Genomic DNA, 11,878 nt, shown 5'->3' with positions numbered 1-11,878 from the left:
TTATACGCGACTTCTCCGCTTTTTTTAGCCCCCTGGACAACCAATGATGCCAAATAGTATGGATCCGACGCGGCAAGGTAAGATCGTTCGGTCCCCGTTTTGTTAGCGCCTATATACGATCATTAGTGTACACTCTATACTCCACCAATAACAATGCGAGATTACATACTGAAGCGACTAGATAATATACCCCCCTTTTTTCCCTTCTCTTCAGACCGTACTATCGCTCTTTTTTCTTCATAAACATTTCCATTTTACAAACGAAAATAATAATTAAAAGTTCAATAATTAGGTGTGTGTGCCGATTATAAGATTGTAAAATTTGCAAAACAAAAAAAAAATCAACTTAAATTGGAAGTCATTTTGTACCTTTTCAAACTGAAAACATTCCTTCATCTAACAAAAAAAAAAAACAATTTAGTCAGCGTAGTTTTTTTGTTTTGTCATGTAACAAGAAGTTCACCGGCCTATTTGCTTGCCAGACAAATATTTTTCGTTTGCTCTGTCGTTTCTCCACCAAATACCGTCACCCCGCTCTTCGTTTATCTTTGGCTATATAATAGTTATATATTTGTTTATGTTTTTTTTAAATACTAGAAATGATTTCAATTGTACATCACCGTATGGTTTATTTTGTTGTTACTTATTTTGTAATATCTGATTTTTAAAGATTTTTTTTCTTTTTGTAATGCCATCTGCTATCAATGATTTTTTTTCCATTGATATTCCCAAAATTAGTTAACACAATTTACGCAAACATTTTTGTTTCAAACATAATTACATACTTGGTTAGACTATTCGGACTTACCTGTTGCGCTAAGGATTACACCTTTTCGCAAATTACCGAATGTGTTGTGACTGGATTGATTAATTTATTTGTATGAAAGTGATGAAAGATGTTGGAAGGCAAGCTAGAAATTTAGAATGGGTTTACTATAGGTGTAGAGAAACAGAAAGAGAAATTGAAGAAATTTGTTATGTGAAGCAATCACGCAATAGTAATTTCGTTCATGATAACGAATCATGTATTGTTGTGTTGTGAATTTATTAAAATATTGTAGATTCAAGCCGTGGAAATAAATTCCCATCATAATGTTATTCGGTAAAGGACAACTGAAGCTATCGAGCTGCACAATTTTGGTTACCCACCCACCCCTTCATATGTTCTTGTGTGTGCGAATGTTCTTGATACACAAATAATCGGCCGTGTCCGTGACTGCAACGTTAAATGAATAGTTTCTCTGATTGATAAAAAGCGCGCGCGCGCGCACCCGTAATCGACCAGAAAGTGAATGCCAAAAAACCAAAAAAAAACTGTAATAAAATCGAATCACCGTTTTCTTTTGTTCTTTGTTCTCTGTTCAGGTGAAGCTGGAGACTTTGTAGCATGGCAAGGTAGGCAATCTATGTCGCGCTTGTCTGCTACTTAAAACCACTGTTTTTTTGTTGTTGTTTTAGTTCATTTTTCCTTTTTTATTTTTTCTTTTTCCTATCGCTTCCCACACATATATTCTCTTTTTTCTTCTCTCCCGCTCTATTTGGTCTATTTTTGCTGTTCTTTCTCCTGTTCACTATCATTTACTATCCAAATCACACTACTATTTAATTTTCTACGTGTGTTGTATTAAAAAAAACTACCACCAAAACCTTATTGGCTCGAGCAAACATTGTTTTGCCCGGGGTCCTTTTGTATTAAAATGTTGAGAGTTAGCGAAATTGGTTTGAGTGGAGTTTAAAAGTAAAAAAAAAAAGAGTAAAAAATGTTTCTGTAATTTTCATCAGTTGGTTAATGCGCATTGCCTACACTTGTTTGTTTGCTATTTTCATGTCTTGTTTACTTTTTGCTGTTGTGTCTTTGTTCCAATTATGTTCCATTCACTTTCATTTATGTAACACCCGCTTCTACTAATCCATTTTTTATGCTTTGCTTTTATTTTATATGTTTTGTTCGTTTATTTTTTTCATATTCCGTTTTCTTGTAAACATTCTATACTTTACACTTTACATTTTTTATTATTGTTTTCTTCGTAAATATTTTTCCCCAATCTCTCTATTTCTGTGTTTTCTCTGTTCTTCTCTTGACCGGTGCCGTATTCTAAATGAAGTACATTGAATAGGAGAACAAAATTCAAATTGAAAGTTGACGATTCGGTTTTAATGAGTGAGGAAAAAAGAAATTCAAGAAAGCAAATCGCGGGTGTCCAAAACACAAGTGAACCTTTTTCTGGAGCAACTCCATTCAATGGGCTATATTTATGTTTTCATTTTCTACGCCACCATGGAGAGCAACTCGTTCATTGTTAACACATTAAGCTCGCGATGGAATGGAATTGATTGATACGGGCAAAATTATTCTGACAAATAATTACTTACACTTAAACCGGAAAGCAATCATTCCAACGCAATTGATGTGTTTAATGATGTTACGAATGCTATCATATTCGTATGCTTTCCTATACTTTCATCTTCCAATGCACACAGTTTTCTAATTTCTTACAAACATACAAAATCCATGTAATATTGTTGAATGTTTACTGCTAATCTCTGTTGGTTTATGTACACACTTTGTTTTGGGAATATCAAAGGTTATGATGGTGAAAGATTATGTCTGTGTGAAAGTGATTGAACAAATTGTTAAACATCGTATCGTTAAGAAGCAAAACACGGGCAGGTGCAAAAAAAAAGTTTCAGTATCTTTTTCCATCATCATCCTCTTGCGAACTTATGTTTTTTCCCGCTATTTATTTGAACGAATTTCGTTTTATTGTTGGGTACACAGACATAGTATTTCCGTTGCGTTGTGATAATTCCTTTTTTGCTTTTGTTTCGCTGTGTTGGTTTTGAACTTATTTGCATTACCCTATTTTAGAGATTTCCGCTTTTGAAGCACCTACTATCACTACTACTGATTGCTTGATTGAGAAGTTGTATGTTAATCAACGTGTATGTGTTTCTTTCTTCTCTTCCCCGCATTCTTTCTTTTGTCGTTTCGATCATATCGCACACACTACTATACAACCTGCTGCCAAAAAATCATCATCAATTATCGCATCCTTCATTAAATGTGCTATGTGCATTTGCCGTTTATTTTATTTGTGTTTTATCTCAAATTCCTATATTGTTTCATTGTTGTGGGTCTCTTACGTTTGCACTTTCACATCTCTATTCATCATTAAACGTACATGAACATGCTTTAAAAAAAAATCTTCAATGTAAACTTCCATTTCATCCACAATCCCCGTGCCCCATCCACTGTGTGTTGTGGTGGACATGTTTCATAAAAAATTGCTATTGATACCATGTGTGCGTGTGCGTGTCTCCCTTTCTCTCTCTATCTCTCTGTCTCTTTCTGTACGTGTGTGTGTGTATGTGGACACCATCAATGCAACGCGATTGTTGTGTGATTTTGGCAACATCCATCCCCTGCATATAACCCAACACCAAACTTCCCTCTTCCATATGTCCTTCATTCCCGTAATATGATCGTACCAAAAAACAATGCAATTGTATCCAAACAAACCACACTACAACTATTCAGGCCCTCCAGGTATGGGTCCTATGAATCCTAGAATGAATCCACCTCGCGGCCCAGGCATGGGCCCAATGGGAGCGGGAACGTACGGTCCTGGAATGCGTGGTCCCCCGCCAAATAGCAGTTTAGGACCGGGCGGTATGCCACCGATGGGCATGGCCGGTGGTCGACCACAGTGGCAACCGAACACATCGTCGGTAAGTGCGAACATTGCGAATGCTCTTATAGACTGTAGTGTGTACAACAATTAATAACTTCTGTTGCGTTTATTTAGCCGATGAACTATTCTTCGTCCTCACCTGGTAACTACGGAGGACCACCGGGACCGAGTGGGCCACCTGGACCAGGAACGCCCATTATGCCATCACCTCAAGATTCATCGAACTCGGGTGGCGAGAACATGTACACACCAATGAAACCTGTAAGTAGGACAGCAAGTTGAAGCAAGTGACACAATTTAATGTTGTACACTTTTTGTTTTAGGAATTCCCAATGGTCGGTGGCACGGACGGCAGTGGCCCAATGGGTGGACCGATGGGCCCGAACACGATGGGTGGCCCGGTACTTAATAACGACGGATTGGATGGCATGAAGAATAGCCCCGCGAACGGTCCTGGCACGCCACGGGAAGATTCCGGCAGTGGTATGGGCGATTACAACCTTGGTGGCTTCGGTGGTCCAGGCGAGAACGTAAGTTTCGACAATTTCTAGTGACAATAACCATTGTCCCACGAAACCTTCCATTTTAACAACATTTGCTACAACAAACAAACAAACAAAAAAATCAAACAAACATAGCGAATCGGAGATAACCAAACCCAGCAACATCTTCAGTTCCCGGGTGCTTCATATAAATCACCATATACCTCTGCACCGAACATTTTATCTCACAAAACATTTTAACTTGTTCCTATTATATACCTGTAAATTGGCGCCCCTCCCGGTGCATGATGAATTAATTCAATGTGTGTTGACAACGTGGTGTACTGTGTACGTGTCTCAACAAACATTGTAAACACGTTTTTTTAAATTTCCTTAAAGTGCACAGATTTATTTTTTTTTATTGAAAAGAGTGCGATAGTGCACTGGTCATATGTATATTTTAATAACACTCACTTCCGTTCCGTTTGTTCATCAAAAAGTTTCCAAAACATTTTATGAGAGATTCCAGAAAAATCGTAAAAATTAATTGTTAAAAAGATATTGAACAAAAGAAGCTACTTAAAAATGTAAATTTTAAAAATAATAAATGGAATTAAAAAAATGTTTTACAAGCAATTAACAAGCAAATACAATAGTAAAACGATAAACAGTTACAAAATCCTTAAGGATGAACATAACTATGATAAAACAATTCAATTGATTCTCTCATGAAGCGTTTCGTGACTTTTATTATTCTATCGATTATCCGTTTTACCTACTTCATCCCACACATTTTGCAAATGAATCATTATTTGACTAATCTTTGTTTTAAATTCTCAAATGAGACGGACATTGGTTATTAGAAATTTCTTTTTTTTATTTTAATTTAGTTTTGTTTTCAATAATCGCTTGTTTGAGCAATGAGAATCATGTACTTTACTTTAGCTTCCCGTCAATGCCCAAAACAAAAAAGTTGAAACAAAACTTTGGTAAATTTTTTAAAATTTAATGTAAATATAACGAAACGCTGGTGTGTAACATTTGTTTACTTGTGTCGAGTATTATTGCTTGACAGAGCTACATATATGATCATTGTGTGTGCTTTTTTTCGGCATATATAAATATATGCAATTTTGGTTTTGGTATTGGTTAATCAATCGCACAAAAGGTGAAAAAGGAAAAGAACGCAAGAAATGAAGCATTGTAATAATATGTCCAGATTGTATCATTTAAAGTATAGTATGGTTGTAGCGTTTATTTCACGATACTTGTCATGATAGGAAACAACATCATTTGTTAATATCCTCTAGTTTCACTTTCGTTCAGTTCACATTTAGATGTGAGTTGTAAGTTAAAAAAAAATAACACAACTATGTAAACACCGGAAGCAGAATTTTGAAATCTTACACTATTGTTGACAAGAATGGGAAAGAATACCATACGATATACACGATCCGATAACATATCTCCCATAGTTAATTTTATGTACATATATCGCGCATCTGAATAATTATTATAAGTCCTTTAGGTTTGAGGAAGATTTGGTTTTGAATTGTAAAATGAAAATCTCCTTCTCTTCTCTTTATTTTATTTCATTGTTTTTTTTTCTATTTGAACGACTTTTGTGTGTTTTTTTGGTTTTGTTTAGATATACTCTTATCGAAACTTAATTTCCGATCAGTTCCGAATGTATCATTCGTGTTTTTTTGCTTTCGTTTCTGTACATGTTTAATGCACTTCTTTTTCTGTTTCTTTTTAAAGTTATTATTTTCTGTCAGAAGGTCAACTAGTGTTATTAAGTGCGAGTTTTTTTTTTCTTAACCTAAAACCGTAAAGTCCGACTTATTCCTATCTGCTCTGGACTTTCTTTATCTTTTTGATCTTAATTAAGGTATCATCTTCTTTTTTTGTGTGTGTTACGGTCATGTGTATATAATTGGCCAAACAGCAACTGACTGTTCAGTCTTTTGTTTGAAAAGGCTTTTTAAATCAGTATGCAAAGAAGAGAGGTTTTCCGAAGGCTGTCTTTTATATAATCCAACAAAAACAACACCAATGACCTGAATGTATAGGCATATGTAGATATCTCTTAATATTAGCTAAAGGGGGCAAAAATTATGATATTATTTATGGCAAAATCCCTTGAACCAACTACACAACACGACGAGAAAGAGAAAAAGAGAACACAAAACTATGAAAAATATATATATTTATGTGGAATTGGTTTCCTTGTGTTGTCGATTGCTGACAAACGAAATAACAAATAGCATGGACAATAAAAAATAAAGAGAAAGAGAACGATGTTTTCATTCGCCATATTCTTCAAGCGTTAAGCAGGTAGAAGTGTAAAGCTTTTCGTTTGTACATCATCCCAATACTGGTTACGAAATGTTAGGGTACTATTATTAATAGCAGCATTGGGCGTTCATCGAAGAGTAGAGAATAAATATGAGATAATAAAGAAGTAAACAAAGCGAAACAAAAATCATACTTCATGACGAAGCAAATGTTGATGTGTTTGTGTTTGGATAGGATTTAACGCTTTTGCATAGAATTTAATTCTAGTAGATAAATGAAACACACTATACACGCGTAAGGATAGGAATTACAATTGGGGTAAACGAGCGAGCAAGTATAATATGTTTTGGAAGCCCGTTTTTAAACAATAAAGCGTACTCTTTACTGTGCAGTTGAAACATAAAAAGAACAAAGACTTGTTGCCCAATGTGGCCGTGCTTATACAATTTCCCGCAAAAAAAACACCATGCCGTGCGATCCTTTGCATGGTCAGATAGTGGTATTGATGATAAAAAGAAAAAAAGACACTTTCAATATGGCAACAAAAAACCTTCAGCCCTGAGCAGCCCTGACACTACTTTTATGCCCAGAAGAGTGAACAATTTTACACTGAGCAAACGTCGCGGTCCTGCCAAACCCGAACGTACGAGCATATGATGATGCAGAGCCAAAGATGTTCCCACAACACAGCCGCAAAACCAAGCAGAGAAGTGTGCCCAAAGTAAAGTATACGTAGCAGGTAGTGCATTGCTTATGTCGTCTTGCCAGAAACATCAGCGTTTTTGGTTGTTGTTCTATTTTCGTTATTTGTTGATGTGGTTGATGGTCAAACATTTTGTGGCTTTTGTGGCGGGTATTATAATGGTGGTAATGTTAGTGTGTTGTGTAGGAAAGTTGTGTGTTTAGTATCAGCCGGTACGCGATTTTGATACACGCGTCCATTCGATATACGTTTCGATTGACGGTTGTAAATTGTGTGCGAATTGAAATGAAAACATAAAAAAACGAACCACATAAAAGAATCTCTTTCTCTTACTCTTTCTCTCTTTTCTCGTCTGACGATGTCGTGCAGTGTTCATAGTTAGCAATAGTAGATCATGATTAAAACACTTACAAAAAAAACATGCAAAAGAATACGTTGAAGTAAAACAAAAAGTGCACGAAAACAAATTTCATTATGTATAAAAGAAGCAACTGTAAAAAATCATTTATCTTATGATAATGCCGGATACAGTCTATATCTAAAAGATTTACAAAATTTGAATTACTTTTACTAGAAAGTTCAAAAACTTCCCGCGATATCCAAATTATTTATTTTTTTTTATACTTTTGTTGTCTTCTTTAATGGACACTGTTGTACACAAAATGATTGGTTTTTGTTTTGATTGGTATTCTTTTTTGTTATTTAATTTCGTACCGTACTTTCGTATGTTTCTTATTACATTTTCATTAAAAGAACGATCCATTTATGTTTTTTTCACGATCCATGCGATCGTTAAAGTGTTGTATGTTGTATTATTGAAAAATATTGTTCTTTTTGTGTTTTAAGATACATTTTTTGTTCCCTATTTATGTTTGTATAAGGTTGCACCTTTATTTTAACGGAATGTAAAATTATTATTTGTTTCTTATTACAACGCTGAGACTCACTGAAAACACACCATTCCATACGCACACTTACTAGCCCCAATATTTCCCTAACAAATGCCTCCCCCCTCCCCCATCCCTCCACAACCACTCCACGCCCTCTACCAGCCATCATTCCATCAGTGGAAAATTGTGTTTGCGTGTGTTTATGTACATTGTTCTGACGTTATATGATTGCCCATATCAAAACTGACGCACCATCAACATTTTGTGCTATGTGTTATGTATTTTGCAGGACCAGACAGAATCAGCCGCCATACTGAAAATAAAGGAAAGCATGCAGGAAGAGGCGAAGCGTTTTGAGAAAGACTCAGATCAGCCTGATTACTATATGCAATAACATCCTCCTTCTCCTACCGCTACTACAGCCGCTACTAGAACTTCTATTACTTCTGTTATCGAATCTAGTACCGATATCGTAAAGGCAATCTATACTAGTACTTTTACCATTACCACTATCACTATCGACACTACTACCATCAACGCCACTAGTACTGCAATCAGCAGCAGCACCATGATGAACAGCAACTCCGCAACGATCACCAGCAATGTCAACGATGTCATCTTCACGATTGCTACTACGCGTGGTAATGCAACAGTCTCGTTTCATACCGCAGCAAGTTTTACCCACAGCGTTGAACATGATAAAAAGGCAACGAGTTTATCATCACCTGCAGCAAACAGCACCGTGAAAGTAATTGTACCCGTTGTTGTAGAGACACATTTTAAAGTGCTTGCTGTAAAGATACTGATGCTGTTAGCGATCATCTACAGCAGGTAACTTCTTCTCGTACAAAGGGCGAAATTTGAAAGAGCAGTTGATATGCGAAAGAAGTCACACACAACAAAGATCTGGAAAGGAAAAAAGGCATCTCTGTAGATGGGCGTCTAAAAGTAGAAAGTAATTGAAGATCAGCCTCTGGAAGGAAGACCAGAAGGAGGTGGAGATGATTTGGTACATTATGATTGGTTGCTGCTACACACATTTTTACCAAAAAGAGAATATAACAAAAACTGAAACGAACCTGAGAAAACGGAGGTTGACATCGCGTGTGAAAGCTGGACGAAGCATAATAGCAAAGTGTGTAGAGTTGGATATAAACACATTGTAATTATGTCTGAAAATGGAACAGGCCGAATCCAATCTTAAGTTTTATATTGTTACCCAGAGAGGGAAAGGAACACACACTACTGTGTGTTGTAGAGCAAGCGGGAAAAGTTAAACGACGAGATAAAGGGACTAATGCACGAAGGTGCTTTACAGACAGTCATCTTACAAGAACCTATCCCTCACAATTTCATTGTTATAATCGTTCGGGACAGATCAGCATAAGAGAACGTCCTTTGCTACAAGCACATCTTCTCAACGAGTAGAATTCATCCTGGCGAAAGCATCCACGTTTTGTGATTAGCGAGTTTTCATTTTCCTGATGTACCACTATTAACAAACTCTCTTTTACCTTCTACCTTATTACAAACCAACAAAATCCATTCGCCACCAAAGTAAGCTCGAGTTTTGATCATCACTTGTGCGCGTGTGTGTGTAATCTCTTATCTTAGCGATATTTAGTAAAAGAAGAAAGGAATGATCATTTATGTTCCTGTGATCTTCATACCAGCTGTCTTGCAAACATTGAGTAAAAAGATTTTCTCTTGCAAAAGTTTACAGTTTCAAGGATCAATCTATAAATAAACAAACACAAGAGCAAACAGATACCTAGATAAAAAAAGGAAACAGTTCTTTCTTTATGTATAAAATCACTACAGTCGAATAAAACGTTTCACCTCACAACAAAGTATTGCGTCGAGTTGGAGTAATTCAGGAGGTTTACCTTATAAGACGATGGCAAGAAGATTACCGATCAATATTTTTGCTTATCCTTTGTTTATTACAACAAGGCACACTATTTCAAAAACTGCTCCTGGAGAAGCAAGTAAAGCAAAAGGCGCAACTCGGGTGTTTGAAAGTTTTAAAACGCTTCAATACCAAGCGCCAGATGGAATAAACAACAGGGTACAGGGTAGATAAATGGCAAGCTGTAAATGTTTTCAAGGAAAACTTAAACATTAATAAGAAATGGCTCCGGTTACATCAACTTTATAGTACTGGAATAGTAATAACGATTGTCAAAACACACACACACACAGATAGGAAAACAAGGCAGAAGAATTTGCGTTACGTAATGGAGAGATAAGCCTTTTGAATAACGTGCGTTTAAAATGTAGAAAAGTGAAGAAGTACCGTGCAAAACTAAACGTGGCGTTTTATTTCCTTTTTATTTAGCCGGGTATATTCAACTTACTATAGAGAGTGGCCGCTCTGGAATGTAGGGATAGTGTTAAGTCCAGATTGATCAGCGTTTCATAATGAATTCGGAACGAAATTTAATTATGGTAACATGAACGAGTGTGTGTGTGAGTGTACCCTCCCAAAAATAGAGGAACCATTTCAAATTTAAAACTGAAGAAACAATAGGCGGAGGAAAAGATGTGTGTAAAAATTCGTTAAATGAAAGTACACGTAGTGAAAGAGTACATAAGAAATGCATTGAATCTAAAACAAAACACACACAACAAAATCGATAATACACAAATACACAGTAAAACAAGCAGAGACAAAACAAATGGAAACAAAACCAATGGAAAGTAGATTAATTTATTTCGCTCTGGCACATGGATGGTGTGTGTATGTGGGAGTGTTTGTAGCTGCTGTAAACGCTTTGCAATAGCATTGTGTAAAATGCAAAACAAACACACACACAGAACGCATACAGGACCCCAGCACCGTATAATGTTTCTAACTGTGAACGGCAGCAACATTAAAATCATTAAATTATGTCCGTAGTAGATGACGAGCCAAATGGGCCAACAAGAAATGGGACATGGACAAGGAATAAGTAGTATAGCAAACAAACGCTAAAAGAGAGAAAGATATCAATGAGCAAACAGGCAGGTGTGTGTGTGTATGTTGTGTGGTGAGTTGATATAACAGTGAAATTGCTTCATTTTTACCGTTCTACTACCACCACCACCACCACCACCAGTGTCGGTTCCACACGTAATAAAAGAAAGATTATGAATTATGTTGGGAAATAATGCATGCGGTAACAACCAACCGTGAGCAAAAGGCAAAATGGGGAGGGGCAACATAAAGGAAAACTGGTAAAGGAAAAAAAACTGAAAAGATAAAAAAAGCAAACCAACAAATAAGAAAAAAAACAAAAAAATGTAAGAAATAAACATTTTATTTTGAATCCTAACTTTCTGAACGCTAGTTGTGTTTCTTTCTCTCAATTGTTCTACAAAAACGGACTAACAATCGTTGAGTTTGAGAATGGTGTACAGTTTATAGTTGATATGTTTGACTTGTCCTACCAGCTTCAAAGTTTTAATCAATTGTTTGCTCTTGTAAAACCCGCTTTTCTTTAACATCGATGCGCTTCGTTATATTTCACGGTTAAGTACAAAAAAAAAATTAACCAACATTGTGACAATTATGGTTTAATAATATCCTGTGCATGTATGTTTTTTATTTGCAGACTTTCAACGGTTGGAACAGTTCGATGAAAAGCGAATTTTAAATGATTTCGCAATTGCATACTTTGCACAATTCACCTTTACTGCCGTCCTGGAGTTATTAGTATAGGAAAACAAAACCAGAAAATTGTTTGTTTTCGTCTTTTGCGTACAAATAATATTACTCTCGTTACATGAAATAAACATTCTCAAATTCAACTTTTGCTTTGTTCTTTCTAAATC

The 11,878-nt window shown here is 36.0% G+C and overlaps 1 protein-coding gene across 15 annotated transcripts in view; it reads left to right on the top strand.

The window, feature by feature from the left end:
- The window catches only part of LOC125768480 (single-stranded DNA-binding protein 3), a 447,182-nt gene that overhangs the window by 52,314 nt on the left and 382,990 nt on the right, over positions 1-11,878 (top strand). For 8 of the 15 annotated variants that reach the window (XM_049436196.1, XM_049436193.1, XM_049436197.1 and 5 more), the window contains 6 exons: positions 29-77; positions 1,366-1,395; positions 3,539-3,729; positions 3,807-3,953; positions 4,016-4,222; positions 8,355-11,379. In XM_049436196.1, the coding sequence (XP_049292153.1) occupies positions 29-77; positions 1,366-1,395; positions 3,539-3,729; positions 3,807-3,953; positions 4,016-4,222; positions 8,355-8,459 (729 nt within the window). In that variant the 3' untranslated portion in view covers positions 8,460-11,379. Of the gene's footprint in view, positions 1-28; positions 78-1,365; positions 1,396-3,538; positions 3,730-3,806; positions 3,954-4,015; positions 4,223-8,354; positions 11,380-11,658; positions 11,855-11,878 lie in introns of those variants that run through there. The other 7 variants (XR_007418905.1, XR_007418906.1, XR_007418907.1 and 4 more) reach the window with 5 other exon arrangements.

Source organism: Anopheles funestus, chromosome 3RL (assembly GCF_943734845.2).
Source record: "Anopheles funestus chromosome 3RL, idAnoFuneDA-416_04, whole genome shotgun sequence".
Taxonomy (NCBI): domain Eukaryota; kingdom Metazoa; phylum Arthropoda; class Insecta; order Diptera; family Culicidae; genus Anopheles; species Anopheles funestus.
Note: the sequence above shows the minus strand (reverse complement) of the source record. Positions and strands in the feature narration are given on the sequence as shown.